The following is a 16,931-nucleotide window of genomic DNA, read 5'->3' on the forward strand; positions in this document are numbered from 1 at the left end:
AAAACCAAGCATGTAACAGCTTTCCATTTTAAAAACTAACTTCTGTTTTTAAGTCAAGAACTACAGCAGAAAAGAGTCTGATGAATTTCCACAGCCATAGACCCCTTTTTTTTTACTTTTTAAAGTTTATCTTCCTACTGACCTACCTCATGCTTTTTAGATTCCATTCTACCACCCATAGAACAAAATTATGTGGTTAAAAGGTCAAAAAGGAAAAACAATACCAGCTCAACTTTAGTGGCTGGTTTAACAAGAATATTCTTTCTGGATTAAGCTGAAAGGCACAATTTACTAGCCACCACAGAAAATGTGGATTACCCAAAGCGCAAGAGAAGCCATAAAAAAAAATCTGGGATCAAGGTTTTAAGAAAATAAAATATCACAAATTCTAATTAAGTTACAGTCAATGTGTTTTAAAAGTCTTCAAACTTGCCATATATTAGAAATATTGACTACACAGTAGCAATTATTTTTTTAATGAAAGAAAATAGAAAATATAATTTCAAGGAAAAAAATCCATTAAAAAGAGATACAAAGTGATGAATTTGATTAATTAATTCTATTTTAATAGCAATGCTCATACCTGAGGCAATCTCCCTTGAACCAAAAGGCATTATTTTTCTTATAGAGCATCCATTTCCCTAAAAATAAAGACAGAAGGAGAAAAAAAAGTAAAAACCAATGTTGAACCTAGCACAGACTTAGTTCAACACACCCCCAGAAATATGTTAATGGACCCCATTTCAAGACAAATTTTAAACACAGCTGCAAAGATGTCTCCAAAACCCATATTATATATTTTTTTCCTTCAGATTAAAAGTGATCTGTAATTAAATACTATATTTGTAATAGGACCACACCCATCTCTACCTAAATACTGTGCCTTAAATGCATAAATCTGAATTGCTCTTAACTGCAACTTCTAAATAGCAGAAATTTGCCAGTCTGCTCCCTAAGCCACATTGTAAGAAAACACAAGATAAGGCATTTAAGATAAAGGCATCTTTTTCTATAAAATACAATTTCAAGTAACAAATTCCATTGAATTTCCATGTTTGCATCTAGCTCAGAGTATCTCTCCTTCCTTTAAAACAAGATTTTTCACTGATTGTAAAATGATTAAGAACAAGCTTACCCAAGCATGACCTAAAACTTATAAAGGAATAGCAAAAGAACATAAACTTCTGCTACATTTGAAAAAGGCAGCACCAAGAATCTGATCCTACCTTATAAAATTTTAAAAATCTAAAACTTTTTAAATTAATATGCACAATGGGTCAGTGATTTCCACCTTTAATAACTCTTTTTAAAATGCCTGATACAAAACATTTGTTCCTTATAATGGCTTTAAGAGGATGTGGCTTAGATTGTTTCAATTTCTGCTTCCCCCATTCCCTTTCTCTGCAGAGAGCTTCCATTGACAACCCAAATGCAGAATCAGTAGGAGAGCAGGAGAGTGGGGAAATCTGGCTTGAGCACAGAGATGTGGTGCTCACAGTGCCATTTTTCCAGCCCAGGCTTTTCAAATATCAGCTTCTGGAGGTGAAATCCATTTGTCAGAGTCTGAGCTGGAGTCGGTGAGATCCATACAGTCATTCTTCTCTTCCCAACTATTTCCATAAGACAACGGTGCTCTCCTTACACCCAGACATTTCTCATTTCTTCCCTGCTCTGGCTGAGCAGTCTTTTCCTTTTTGGTCAAGGAATGTATCTGAGACCCTGCAGTAACGAGGAGTTGCTGAATCACAACTTTTGGATCCAACGAACCCAGGACCCTGCACACTCTGCCATTCTCTGACATGTTTGCACTGTCCTCTTCCTCAATTTTTTTCCAAAAGACACCTACCATAGGACTTATTGGGTGCTTGGTCTGGCATCTTTTACTTCTGACCTTCTTTGGAGAAGATGAATTCCTTTCAAAACCTTCAGTGCATAAGACTGACAGTCTCCTTCCTTCATCTTTTACATTTCCTTTGTCTGGTGAGGACAGCACTGTTCTATCTTTATGGACATGGTCTAGGAGAGAAAAGATCAATTATCCACAAAACCTATATTGGGAAAAAAACCAAAAAAACAAAAGCAAAACAACAAACCTTATGATAGTGTATTACTTGATATTTTTTTTCTCTCTCTCACATGTAATCCAAAATTAATTAACTTAACCATCCAGTTCTGCTACCGCCATGCAAAGAATCACATGATCTATGATGCAGCTTCAGTTGTTATAAACAACTCGTGGCTTAAGCACGAGACAGAGCTTGAAATAATAATTACACCAATATTTAAAGAAATTAATTTAAACAGGAAATTGATATTTTCAGTTACATTACTAGTAAAAAAATTAAATGTGCTCATTTTGACATATTTGGTAAGCTATACTCATTATGTTGCTGCTCCACTATGGAATGAGATTGGACTATCATTCTGCACGCTTACATAATTAAAAATTATATAAGTCTCTTCCACTTAGAAAAAAAACATATTTACCTTGACTTAAAACTGGCTTGAAGAACTCTGTAATCAACTGGTTTCTGAAGAGAAAACATAACTTTATAAAGAAACAATAACTAATTGTCCATTCAGTGAATGTTATATAATTAAAATACTGTAAATTACTTCTAAGATTTTCTTTAATGCCAGCAGCTCTTATTTCTGATAAGTCAGGAAAAAACCATCATCATCATTTTCACCTTCTAGCATTCACTCTGCTTGGCTAATGAAGTTAAACCTGGCAGTTTCCTCACTCAAACTGTTTTCTTTGTAATCCCAGTTAACCTTAATCACCCTTCCACCTTAAACATAACTTTCCTGAATGGGACTGACCTCACCTGCACCCAGTATTCTAGGTGAGACCTCACCAGCACATTATGTGATGACATTATGTCCTTTAGCAACCTCCCCATGTCCACCATCACTCTGAGCTGCTGACTCAAGGTAGCATCTCACCCAGCTTCCAACAGAGACAGCAGCCCACAGCCACATACAAGGTAATTATTAGCTTTAAATCAGATATTTTTTCTCTGGCAAAAACAAGTGGGACATAAGAACACCAGGACATTCTCCACTGAAGATTATTGCTTCTAAAAATGGGTAGACTGGCTGAACAACAAATTACATCAGAATCTGTGAACTTGGTATCTTCCTCCACACAGCTCGCTAATGACTTTAAGGCTATACTGAGTGCCAGCTTTGTAAGTGTCGCAAAGTTCAAGCAAAGTATTGATGTGAGAAAAATTGTTCATGCTGATGTAAGAACAGCAGAGGCTGGTTCCAAGTTTTGTCCTCTTTCTGTACCTTCCAAGGCAAAGTTACATTCTTATTGCCTGAGCAACAGCGACAACCAAGGCAAAACCTACTTACTCCAGAAACTGAGCCAACATATTAAAGTAGCCATAGATGACTGCGTCCCCAAAGACTCAGTAAGCATTTTTGACGTTTAGGCCAGAAGAACCCACTGCTCACTTGTACAAAATTAAATTATTTTGGATCTAATTTTGAATCATTCTTTAAGCTTGTAACCTCACTTATGCATTTTCTGACACAGATTTTGCATTGTTAGCACCTACAGAAATACAAAAAGCTGTTTATAATGCACTGATACTTTTTAAATCAGGATACTGGCAAGCACTGATACATGAATATACTGTAACTCAGTGAAAAGTAACCTGTAAACAGTATCTGTGAGTGCACAAAACTGGGTTTGGCTTAACAAAGAAAGCAGAGAAACTACTTGTCAGAGACTGACTGCAGCTTGTCCCAGTTCAGCCTGACACAGGACAAAATATGTGTGTTCTCACGTGCTACAGCAACAGTGTTAAATTTTTGACACCAGGCTCTCAACTCCATTAGACAGGTTTACTGGCACAAATCAATTACCTGGTGATAGGTTAAGCTGGTGCCTCAAAAAAGGGACCACAAACAGAAATCCCTGGGCAATGTGAACTACCCAGCAGTCCAGACCAATAGTGATTTTAGGGCCTGGGGTCTTGTCAGTCTTCACTGGTTCACTTTTGCTACCTAGTGGTGCTCTGTGGTCATATTCACACCCTCTTATGCTGTTTCAGGGGGAATTTCAGTTGGTTCTGTGGTCCATGTTGTAAATATGGTTGTTACTGTTCACATACCACTATTTATGGGCTATCCATGCCAGCTATTAATTTTAAAGTAATATTTAAGCCATTAACATTGTCTAGTCTAACAACTGTTAATGTTGAGGTTGTTAGCCCCAGGTTTTGCTACAATCCATCTCTGACTTACTCAAGAGAACTTTGTAGTTCAAGTAAAGTTCAGGTCATGGCCTAACTATTGCTACTTATATCTCTCAGCTACTTTCAAATAAAAGAAAAACTTCAGCACACAGGATCCCCACATTTCAGTTCAGCAAAAGAACCAAAGACTTAAATGTAGGTTTATTCACTGTTATTGCTGCTGACCCATTTGTTTTTCTGCCCTAGACCTCCTTGTACTCCACACTGGCCTCACCTGCTCCCAGCAAAGCCCTCTCCACCTCGCATTCCTCAGGACACACCTGGTGCTTGCTTACACTGCTCTCGAGCTGTGAAATCGTCAGGTGCCACACTGTATCCTTCCAAACCCTTCCTATTTTCCTAACTAAGCGACTGTACTTCTTTCTTCCCCATCAAAGCCCCATCTGTACATGAAGCACTGCTGGAAGGCCACATCTCATCTTCAGCCACCACCCAAATTCCTCTCTGCACCTAAATCTTGAGGGACAGAAATGTTAAAGGTCATTGACTCAAACAAGCAATATTGCTGCAGGCCAGGTCTGCACCCCCAGTGGAAGGGGAGAAGGAGGGGGTTTCTCTGTGTGGTGTTGAAACCTCTGATCTGCCTAAGACGAGGAGAAGGTGCAAGGAGAGGGTGTACACCCACCACAGGAGGATGACCACAACAAAACAAGCTGGGGCTTGAGCCAGATAAGGGACAAGGCCAGTAAGGCACAGCCACCGCGGAGGTAGGAAAATGCTTTTCATCATGCCAGTTCTCCCTTACACAACTGGCTCAGGTGTAAAACAACACCCCCCACCCAGGGGGAGGTACTGGGATATTCACACTTAGACTGAAAGTATTTATCCTTTCTGACAAGGCATAATGTGAGAAAACATGATGTGAGATACACCAAAACACCAGTCTAAGATGGGGTCATAAACCATCAAAGACCCCCGAAGTGCCTCCAGACTAATTCCTGGGGCTTTTCAACAGACAGTGTTAAATCCACCCTCTCCAAGGGAGGCACCTGGGCATTCCCACCAGAACATCCATTAACCCACTGAACTCTGTATTTTGGGGGCTTCCCACATCCCTGACTGCAAGCATCACTTTGACCAGCAGACATCAGAATTGCTACAATCAAGTCTCATCACTGGATCCATGCTGGTGATATCTCTGTAATCTGCTCCTATCCTTGCTTTTTCTTTCTTTTCCTTATATATTTCCTTAAGTGGTATTTTTATACTTTTATATTGTCAAATTACTAGAGATATTAACCAAAATGGCTACATACCTCATTTCCATCGCAACCAAATTATCCCAAAAGAAACCCTATGTGTGCATATCAGTGTTCTTTCTCTCTGATCTGCCCCAAGGGACCCATTAACAAGAACCTCAGTTACTCTGACCTTCATGGACAGCTCGTAACAAAACCAAAACCAAGGCCTTCTGTCATCTCTGTCCTCATTTCCACAGCCACTGATTCCAAATGACTGCTTATGTCCTTGCCATACTGTTCTTTTTCCTGTCTTTTATTATAAATCCAGCTTCAAAATTTCTGTTTATTCCATAATAATACAAAGCCCTCTACAAAACAACAGGGAATGAAGGCACTTCCCTTCTTCCTCAAGTTTAATTTTAATGAAGAGATGGGCTTGTTTAGAAAGGCTTATCCACCAATATTCTCTCCTTTGCATTTGTAACTCTGCTTTTTGGAGTGCAAGGGCTAGGAACTGTCCAGCCAAGGTTCTGTATTGTGTCTCAGACAAGGAAGTGTACCAGAAACTTCAGACAAAAGCAAAGGGTGGGGAAAATAAAAAAATAAAGAATTCAATACAGTACAAGGAAGAACATTAAACAGAACTGGGCCATCCAACTTGCTTTTCACATACATGTGAAAGTAGAAGGAGAAATGTGATTTTCTATGTGAATGGGGCCATAGCTGTTCACAAACCATTCCCAGGAGAATCTTCACCCTTCAGTAGGTTACTGTGCTTCACTCTTTTGCTAACATGAAAATCACAGTTGTTTAATGTATCTTTCTGAACCACTATACAGCTCTGGTTAACACTTTTCAGCAATATATTTTACATTCAGCAAGACCTTTTATCTCAAATAAAAATTATCACACCATATTTTGTGAAATCTCAGCTCAACTGAGACACCAAGTAGACCACTAAAAATCCAAAAGAAATCATAATGCTCATAAATACATTATCTCACCCGACCAAATAAAAAAGCTGCACAGCGAGGAGATGAACCTAATAGACCTTCCAGGCCTTCCAAAACTAAGGACACTAACTACGCCCCAAAATTAAGCCTGCAGGGAAGAAAGAAGGAGGAAATACTTTCACTTGTCTTAAAAAAACAACCCCCTGAGCATTTGGTAAAAGCAATTATTGTTTACAGCCACATTCGTGGTTATCCCTGGCTGGATAAAAACTATGCTTTTAAAAAGCTGTATTGGAAACACTAGGAATAGCTCTGAGATAGCAAATTCCATAACATAGGAATAAGCTACTACATTTGATGACATAGAGCATCTTGAAAAGCTCTGTAAAAAGAAGAAGAAAAATCATAACAAAACCAGCCAAAGCAGAAACTCACATAGAAAACATCAGCCTTTTAGACACCTGCAACAAAACCGAAACTGCCGGTTCGTTTCAGTTTCTTGGGCAAAAAGTAAGACTGAAAAAGTGACCTTTCACCCTGTCCCCTTCATTTAAATGACAGTGCCATTAAAACCGAGGATCTGAACAAAGTAAGGTGCAACTAATAGACTAAGAAAATTATGACTTGTCTTATTCTGCAAAAAACAGCAGCCTCTGAGAAGCCTCAAATCTTTGTCAAAATTTGAATTTCTAGTTGGCAGACAAGTTTGTCAGGTGTAAAACCAGCGTGGCCGACAGCAGTGTTCTCCCTGGGCAGTCCCCAGCCCCGTTAGGCGCAGGTCCCGGCCGGAGCGGGTTCGGAGGCTGAACCGACACCCGCAGCTCTCCGTTAGAGCCGAACCGCTGCAGCCGCCCGGCTCTACGGGCGGGCTGGGAAACGCCACACGGGACGACCCCAGGGCTCTGAAGGGTGTGCTGGAAATGCCGGCCAAACTTAGCCGGACACTCCTTCAGACTCGGGACGCTGCCAGACCCCCGGCCAACGCCCAGCGGCACCAGGTGCCGGTTCCATGAGGAGGATGGAACCTCCCGGCGATGCTCCCGGTAACGCACGCCGAGCCGAGCCCTGCCACCCGCCGAGGGCAGCGCGGCGCCCGCCAGCAGCGGGGCCGTCCCGCTAGGCGGGCTCGGGGCCCGGAGACGGCCGCGACCGCTGCTCTCCCGCGCCCCGCCCGTACCTGCAGTCCTGGGCCGCCTCGCTGCCCGCGGCCGCCGGCGTAACATGGCGGCGGGACATGGCGAAGGGAGGGCCCGGAGACGGCAGCCCCTCGCCGAGCGGTCGGGTCATGGCACGGGCGGCGCAGCGGGGCCCGAGCGGCGGAAGGGAGGGGCCGCTCCCGGCAGCATCGCCCGGAGCGCGGCTCGAACGCTCAGCACGGCCGGAACGCCCAGCGCGGCCTCGGGGCACGGGCGGGAGCTAACGGGCTCCGCTCTTCCTTTTTTCCAATGGCTCCGGGCGCCGATTGGCTGAGCGGATGCAGCAGCTGCGTCTCCCATTGGTTCCTTCCCGCCGGGGGCGGAGCGGGCAGCGTGATCTTGTCAGTGATTGGCTGTTGGGGAGCGCAGGGCGGGAGCGGCGTTCCGCGTCCGAGGGAGGAAGGGTTGTTTGGCGCCTCGGTCGCGTGCCGCTCCCCCGCCCGCGCTGCCGCTCTCTGATTGGTGCGCTCGGGCAGGCCCCGCCCCCGCCGCGCCCGGTGTGGCGGGCGGGGACAGCGACAGCCACAGCCCGCGGGTCCCGTCCCCGGGCGGGGACAGCCACGGCCCGCGGGTCCCGTCCCCGGGCGGGGACAGCCACGGCCCGCGGGTCCCGTCCACGGGCGGGGACAGCCACGGCCACAGCCCGCGGGTCCCTTCCACGGGCGGGGACAGCCACAGCCCGCGGGTCCCGTCCACGGGCGGGGACAGCCACGGCCACAGCCCGCGGGTCCCTTCCACGGGCGGGGACAGCCACAGCCCGCGGGTCCCGTCCACGGGCGGGGACAGCCACAGCCCGCGGGTCCCGTCCCCGGGCGGGGACAGCGACGGCCACAGCCCGCGGGTCCCGTCCACGGCAGAAGTGTCCTGCGAGCAAAGCGCCACGGGCCGGCACCGAGCTGTGCGCTTGCACCGCCTCTGGAAGGAGATCCAGGCTGCGCATCCATCTCCAGGGTCGCGAGACAAGGTGGGGAGGCTAAAAAATTGCAATGGGAGTAACTTTTTCCAAATCGCCACTAAACCCTGTGCCTGCTATGCAAGATTCTCTCTGTGCCTGGACTTCCCCCAGAAAAGGCATCTCAAGTGGAATCCCGTGTCCTGCACCACCACCTGGCAAACATTTTGGACAAAATCTTGGACTAAGCAACCTGAAGAACCAGACCTGCCTGCTTAGAGAATGCCAGTACTGCTGTCTGTAATATTCTGTGTAAATTCACATATTTAGTCTGTAAAAACTAGCAATATCAAAAAGTTGCTTTAGCAGTTCGAAGCAGGCACTGCACAGATAGGAGATATCCCTTATAGGTATGTATTGGGGTTCTTGTTTAGCACTTTGCCTAAGAGTGGAGATGACCAAAGCCACTGTTCTCCTGATGTTTTTCACCAGGAGGCAGCTGACTCCAATGAAAAGGAGTGACCCACCCCACGTCTCTTCTCACCCACTACCTTAGGCTGGCCTAGGGAAAGGCTGCAAAGCAGGACAGGACACTCCCTGGCACTGCAGACAGCAGGGGCCATCTTCCTGTGCCCCAGGGGGGTTAGGAGGGCAACTTTGGGTTTGGCCCTGGAGTACCAGAGACCTGGCGATGAAGACAGAATGAAGGAGCTGACTCTCGCTGGAGTTCACAGTCCAGGTTTACTGGAAAGTTCTACCGAGCCTCTTAGCCAAGTGGAGAACACCCAACAAGAGATTAGAACTGGGCTGTGCAGCAATATTTAAACGGGAGGAACAGAGGTGTGGTGTTCTCACAGACCAATGGAGAGCTAGATGGGAGTGGTGGCAGGGAAAATGGGCAGGAACGGGCACCAATGCGGGGACTGGAGGGGAGGAGGCCCCAGTGCCCAGCGTATCACTTGATGCCCTTGTGGAACTTTCTGGATGGAGGGGAAGGACACAAACACAAGCAGTGAGGCTGCAAAAGGAAGATTTTGCTAAGGAACCACAGGGAGTGACAATTAAGAGCAAAGCTGGTAATTGTCATAAGCTCCCCCCTTGAGATTAAGTGTTGTAAATTGCTTTTTCCCCAATACAGGACCTAGTCTGTGTGGAAAAAGATCAACCAATATTTATTAGCATACCTTTTATTAAGTTGTTATAGTCAATTCACTAATAGCAGATCATTATCCAGACAGTAAATTTGGTTATTCTATCAATAGTCACACACATGCCATCACTCATTGTTACCCAGGAAAGAAGGAAAAGCCGATCACAGTGGTTTTCTCAGATACACACTGATGTGCCACTGGCTTCAGGGTCAATGCTCAGAAAGGAAATGTTTAAAGATTTTCACTGTTTTTCCTGGGAGAACACAGATACTGAAAATGCTGTGGAACTGCTGGAAGGGATAAAGCCCAGTCTCATGTGGAAGGGCTCTGATACAGGCAGCCATTATTCTTTGTGCTGCACATGTAAAGGGGACTGCTGACCACTATGCAGGTTGGGGGGTTTTAAGTAGAAGAACACTTCTTTTGAAACCAGACTAATGTTTTCTTTCAATTTAGGCTGGTTTCCTCTGACTGAATCATACACCTGAGCACACAGCCAGAAGCATGGCAGCACCTTATATGAACATGTCTGAGCCAAGCCTGTGTAAACTCATCAGGGTGATGCACTTTTCCAGGCACTTCCACACTCAGCTTCCTGGCTGGGGTTGCCTCAGCTGCTCTTTGTTCCCCTCATCACTAATTTGCTGTGTGGTTTAGGCACAGCCACAAATTACAGCAGAGTTCAGACACAGACATTTCTTTCCTGGCATTCCTGGTTTCCTTTCCTTCCATCTTTCTGGAGAGTCTCTCCCTTTCCCACTAATTCCCAGATGTTATCAGATCAGATACTCCCTGCCGTGCCTTGCAAGAACCAATTTACACCTCCTTTACCAAGCAGACACTGATACCTTGACATGCAGCACATGCAGCAAGACTAAACTTGGCTTAGGTAAACATCTAGGGAGAATATTTATGGTACCACTTTCAACTGCAATAACAGTTTAATCAGTGGAGAGGGTTTGTATCTCAAGGTTGTGAAGTATTTGTGTTTTTCAGAGCTTGCTTCACCCAGGGAATTGCAATGCGGAACTCAGCTAACACACCAGTTCCTTTTTTCGACTGGACAAAAAGCTGGCAGCACTGCACTGATATGTCAAGGGGACACTGTGTAGAAAATATCTGTCTGCACATAATAATTCTACTACATTAATAAACATTTACTAATCAGTACATAGTTTGCTCACTTTAACTAACACTAACTATTCTCCTGACACACAAGCCCATTCCCACAACCATTTGAATGGAAAACTTCAAATTGGTCTTGGTCAGTTAAATTCCATCTATTCTGTTCCCTACCTTTTATTTATTTAAGTATTTAAAAGTTGTGAGTTCCGGGTCTCTCAATACTTGAAGTTTCATTGGCAATTGCCATGTAACCACACACACAAAATTCCTTTGTCATGACTACGAGGAAAAGTCTGGTTTATAGCTTAAGCAAATTAAAAATGGAAATGGCCTTCACCTGTGGCTTCTTCAGCAGACATCCATGATGTTAACATTCACCAAAGCTAATTCCTGTCCTTGATGCTCCTTTCCATGGCGGCTGTCTCTGGTTTAACTTCCTGTTAATCGCTGATTGTTTCTGTAAAGATTAATCATTCTTGACACAAAGGTCAAAAAACAGAAAGAAACTATGAGGGACAATCCACTGCTAGCAGGCAATAAAAAGGACTTTCCTGCAGCAGCTTATCACTGTTTCTCTGGCCTTTTCTCCACAACATGACCATGTTGCTGTCTGCTTAACAAGCAACAAAAATTTTACTTGGTAGGTTCAGTTAGCTAACCAAATTGCCAGACCTCTCTCATCTTCTTCTACTTACATGTTATGCTGTGACCAAGCTCTTTCAAAGATATTTCTTTTGCAAAGATTGAGGGGATTCCTGAATCAGCCTTAAATGTTATCATTCTTTCACAATCAGAGTGCTGATGAAGCTAGGGACTGCTCAGCTTTCAGAAGAATTAACAGGGAAATGCCTGCTGGGACAGGGGAATAAGAGTCACCACCTCCATCAGAGGTAAGCAGACAGGACATGTGATGTCTGGCCAAAATGAGGAAACGCTGTTATATTTCAAAAGCTAGACATGCAATCACTCAGTAAACCCCCTTACACTGACTTTCTACTACTTTTAATCTAAGTTCCATGTCTGTGAGTGAACAAATGGAAGGCTATATATCAAAAGTGGCACACACTAGCAAATCTTCTTTAAAGGGCTTTTTATTTAGTAACCAGATAGGTCTGCAGGCCCAGCCAATTCACCTAGAAGCCAGGGAGCCTCACAGCTGTTACTTCAGTGAGGAAAAGGCATAATCACAGCTTGGTGAGAGGGGAACAGGCTTTGTAAAAGCAGAAGAGAGTTGGATGTTTGGATGTCAATAGGAAAAGTTGTTGCCAACTGTCTGAGACCTATAGAGGAAGAAGAAAGATTCTTAGGGAGACAAATTCGCTGCAATAACTTGGACCTCTTAAGTAAATTACATTCTAAAAATCGATTCAAACCAGCTCAAAAACTAGATCTAGCATCATCAAGAGGAACCCAAAATACGGAACAAGGATTTGAAAGCCAGCAGCAGATCCTTAGTGTTATGCAAGCGGTCCTCATGGGTTTTGACCCTTGGAATCCACAAGCATAAGGATGTAAAAACATGAGTAAAACATGTGACCGTGAGCGAGGAAAATAAGTTCTCTTTAAACTAAACTTCCTTTTTCATTAAGAATCACACTGAATCTTGTTACATTATTTTTTTACAGGCATAGGTCAACAAGTGTAGCACACATCTCACCTTCCCAGAGCCTTGTATGCTTTAGAACATCCTCCCAGTCCAGCACTCCCCCATCCTGCCCCATATCAGGTATCAGGGATGAGTCGTAGCCTCTCCCTTGGATGTCTACAGCCCCATCACTGCTAGAAATGTACAAAACTGGACAGCACAGGGTGTTGGCCAGAACCATTTCCGCTTCAAAAAGATCAAGTATTGCTACAGCACACCACTAATTGCTCTCATCTGAATTCCCTCGAGAAATTCGCAGCTTTCCAGAAGAACAAAGTGCAAACCCTTTCATCATACTCCCACAGGAGCCCCACTACAGCAGAAATATCTATCCTCATTCCCAGAAGGACAAACTTCTGTTCACACAGGAGGAAGAGGGGGTTCTCCCCTCACAGACAGTTCAGATTTGACATGACCTGCAGATCCTTTTTGGCAGAGCTGTTGCTGAACAGTCAGTCTCCACCTGACAGTCTTGCAGTGCATTTTGTTAACTCACTGTAATTCTCTGTGCCATTCATCAGTGCATTCCTGAGACCATTCCTCAAGATAACTTTTAACCCTTACTCTGTTTTCTAGTGCTCACCATCCCATCCAAATTCATGACAGTTTAACAAACATACCTCACAAACAGTTTCAGGCCACTGTATGGACTCTGGATGAAACATGTGAATGCCCTTGAACAGTGGACAGGCTTCTGGAAAAAATTAGGCAATAAATCCTGCTCTTCTGGCAACATGCCCTCAGTGACTCACCTTAAGTACAAGTGAGCAGAGGAGAGATGGCCAGGAACTGCTGCAATTCAGGTGCACAAGCTGGTGCAAAAGACTCTCATGTCAATTTTGCAGGCTACAAGTCAAGACGGGCGCCTAAACGTACATGCCACATGCACAAATAGACAAATACACCCTGCCAAATTCTGCTCCACAGGGCCACCCTGTTGGGGATTTCTGAGCTTGTAGCTTCAAAGTGGCTTCAGGTGTACTTATGCCAGTTAGAGTCACATTTCATGGCAATTATATGCAAATACACTGTAGTGACCAAGTCACAGGGTAATCAGGCAGCAAAACGGAGCACTGTATTCGAAGAAATAAAGCTGCTTTTTGCAAATGTTGAATTAGCAGAGCTTAGTGACAACTAAGTTAAATTGGTAAATCAAATAGTAGAAGAACATAAGCACACTTAAATCTCCAGTGACACCTGTCAGAGAGAAAATTGAGGCAACATTCTTTATGTCAGTTATTCTCCCACTATTGAATATTATCACTAGATGTACATACATTCAGTATCTGCAGCTTGGCTAAAAAGGAGAGATGGTTCCCCCCATGCTTTACTTCATGTTTTCATCATTCTGAGCATTGCTAAAACATTCCTGTTTCCAACCAAACCTTCCAGAGTGACACTGCAGAACAACCCTGGGACACCCTTAGGCCTTTTTCTCAGTGTCTTACTTTTCACTTAGTGATGAACTGTTGACTCTGGCATCTACATAAACACCCTGTGATGATCCAGAGGTCAAACCCTGAGCTAAAACAAACTAGCACAATTTTAAAGTAAGCATTGGGAAATATGAGTGACCTTCCAAAACACCCACTGGCATTTTAATCCTTAGAAACTTCCTTTGTAGGTACAAGGTCAGTATTTGCAACAGGTTAGCTGAGTCTGATTATCTGAATATCATCTCTGATAAAGAAATGGTCTGGAGCTCAGCTATGCCTTTATTTTTATATTGTGCAACAGCCACAGTTTATAATTAACTTGTAATTATTAATATTTATTTCTCTTGTTTATTTAAAAACCCCAAAACTCTTTAAAATCTGTTTTCATGTAATTGCCTAGAGAAAATTGAGTATTTTTTAAAATGCAAAACATGATGCAGCATAAATGCACCTAGAAAGCATTTCTTCTTTTAAAACTATGACATGGTAGAGTTGAGTCACACAAAAGATGAATCACTTACAGTTTCATTAAATGGGCCACAAAAATGTAAAGGTTATAACTTGGCAGGTATTCCTACACTTTCCTCAACTGTGCCAAAGGAATTTCCTTTAATTCTTTCTTAGGGAAGAATTTAACTTGTAACAAGAAGAATATAATCAATCCAATCAATTAGTTTCATCTGTGTTCCTTATCAGTCACAGCTGTGCAAGACAGCTCATTGCCCTCTGCTAAAGGTTGCCAGTTCCTCAGCTCTCCTTCCTGGTACTGTAAGCACACCTTCCCCACTTCCATCAAAGTCATTTTTCCTGGTTTATTATATAGATTTTTTTGCTAATCCAGATTGTTTTGACTGAAATGAGCATGTGTGTGTAGAAACAAAATCTTCCTGCATTTTCCCACCAATAGCTCCAGCTCATCTGGGCTTTCAATTAACTGAGTTTCTGTAAGTTAACGCACTTTTGCCTTAGCTGAGTTGCTCCTGCAAGAAACATTTATTTCAAATGGTCTGTCCATGTTCCCTCTCCCTGTCAGCCAAACCCTCCAAGAGGATCAGTGTGTACATTTGCAGTACATGCTTGCTCTTTCTATATTTCTGCCCTCAGAGTGAGCAGCTGTGGCTTTTCAAAGGCAAGGAAGCAAAGCCATCCTCTTGACAGGCAAGAAAATAATTTTTCACTTTCATACACTCAAAAAGCTTGATTGCTTCATTATAATCTGTAACTGTTCTGGTTGTGTTTCTTAAGCAGCCCTGCACACAAGGCTGGCTGTGCTTGGCACTGGTCAAACACAGTGGCCTTTTGCTTTTAACTTGGGGACTGGAAAAGCATCCCTGAGCAAAAGTCTTTGGTGGCAGTTTGGTCCCTAAAAGTGGGCTGTGCTGCAAAAACATCCCACCTAGAACTCTTCCAGCCTCTTCACTATGCTGGGCTTAGCACCACACCACCAGGCATCTTTACAGCCCTGTGGTGAGTAAACTGAAAACTCCAAATAACCCCAAGGCAACAAAAAGTTTATATATTTCAACAGAACCAGTTCCCTGCCCTGCTGCATTACAGGGTGTGAGGTGGAAGGCACAAACCGGCTAAGAGAGAAGGATGGGATTTGCTTTTTCCCCAGCAGCAATAGCACTAAACCCCAGCCTTGTGCAAAACCAAGACAAATTGAAGAGATTTAATCACCATATCCCACATTCCGAAAAGAAAGCAGGTATTGTTCTAGAGGGCATTTTGATTTATTCCTGATATCTATAACACAAACTAATGTTTAGCATCAGAAACCAGACAGACTGAAATGAAAAATAAGAAACAGGAAAAGAGTGGCAGTGGTTAACTAGTAGAACAAATTATCAGGGGAAATGTTGGTTTTCTCATTTCCCAATGTCTTCAGATCTGTCTTTTTTGGAAAAAATATGTGCTTTAGTTCAGCATAAATCAGTCAAGAGAAACAGGAAGAAATTGCAAGGCCTGTGAAAGATGAGAGGTCACTCAATGGGGTCTAATGGTCTCTGCCTGTTCTGCAGAGCTGAACTCCAGAACAGGAAATAAAGGATTTCTTCTGCATCCACATGCACACACGTCCTGCACCCACAGGGTTCCCACAGGCAGCCGGTGTTTAGTCCCACACAGGGTGTTCCCCTGCTGACCACTGCACCCACACTGCTGCTTGTTCAGAGCCAGCTCGTGCCACATGCAATTCCCAGCCCTTCTGTTTTTCTCATTCCAGGGCATGAAACAAATTCAGGTCCTTCTCCCTTCTGCTCCACTCACAAAACAGTACCTGGGTGTCCTACACACATTCTCTGTCTTTACTATCCCATTATCCCTTCTAGGACAATACAAGTTTTATGTAGTTTCTCCTATACTTTGACAGTCAGGAACCCACAAGTATTTTTGGGGGCCCCACTTGGATCACCACACTAAGAATGTTTCATTCAGCAGAAAAATACTGGCTTTGCCTCTTGTTTCCCACTAGAATCAGTAAGGTGCTTTTACAAAGCAAATCCTGACTAGTAACTCCCACACCCCTCCAGCTGTTCTCTGATCACTCAGCTCCTGGCCAAGGTAACCAACAGGCAGCAGAGCACACACAGGCAGCTTGGGAAAGGTCTGAACAGAAGACCTTTCAAGACATCTTCACAGCCTTGTGACAAACCTGTGTTTTGTTTTCTGAATCCCAGTGTGCCCAGCATCCACATTCCTCTACAGCCCCCTGTAGCAATCTTTCCAGCTCCAGTTAAGCTTCCATTATACTTGACTGGTTGTTACCAGTCACTTTGGGATCACAGTATTTTTCAAGATGTCTTAGCAAAACACACTCATCACAAAAATTGTTAGAACTTCATCCACTTCAATTATTGCATACAAATTTAGGCAACAAATCTGAGTTTTTACCTAGAAAAATCAAATACCTTCTATACTAAAGGACAATTATGTTTTATATCACTCCCATAACCTTTATATCTGCTAGCCCATCTCCCAGAAAGTTTGCCATTGGGAAGGGATTTGTGTTTGCAGAATCTCTGCTCACCTCCTGCCCACCAACACCAGTATTGCTGACTAAGTGTGGTCACCATGTCATAGGAA

The 16,931-nt window shown here is 43.8% G+C and overlaps 1 protein-coding gene across 2 annotated transcripts in view; it reads right to left on the reverse strand.

Moving 5' to 3' along the window:
* The window catches only part of SLF2 (SMC5-SMC6 complex localization factor 2), a 29,407-nt gene extending 21,570 nt beyond the window's left edge, over positions 1-7,837 (reverse strand). The window contains exons 1-4 of one of the 2 annotated variants that reach the window (XM_030276296.4): positions 7,580-7,837; positions 2,488-2,531; positions 1,847-2,016; positions 584-641 (exon numbers count right to left, since the gene is read on the reverse strand). In XM_030276296.4, the coding sequence (XP_030132156.4) occupies positions 584-641; positions 1,847-2,016; positions 2,488-2,531; positions 7,580-7,689 (382 nt within the window). In that variant the 5' untranslated portion in view covers positions 7,690-7,837. The remainder of the gene's footprint in view (positions 1-583; positions 642-1,846; positions 2,017-2,487; positions 2,532-7,579) is intronic. The other variant, XM_072931199.1, reaches the window with a different exon arrangement.
* Between the last annotated feature and the right edge of the window lie 9,094 nt (positions 7,838-16,931).

Source organism: Taeniopygia guttata, chromosome 6, assembly GCF_048771995.1.
Source record: "Taeniopygia guttata chromosome 6, bTaeGut7.mat, whole genome shotgun sequence".
NCBI classification, from domain to species: domain Eukaryota; kingdom Metazoa; phylum Chordata; class Aves; order Passeriformes; family Estrildidae; genus Taeniopygia; species Taeniopygia guttata.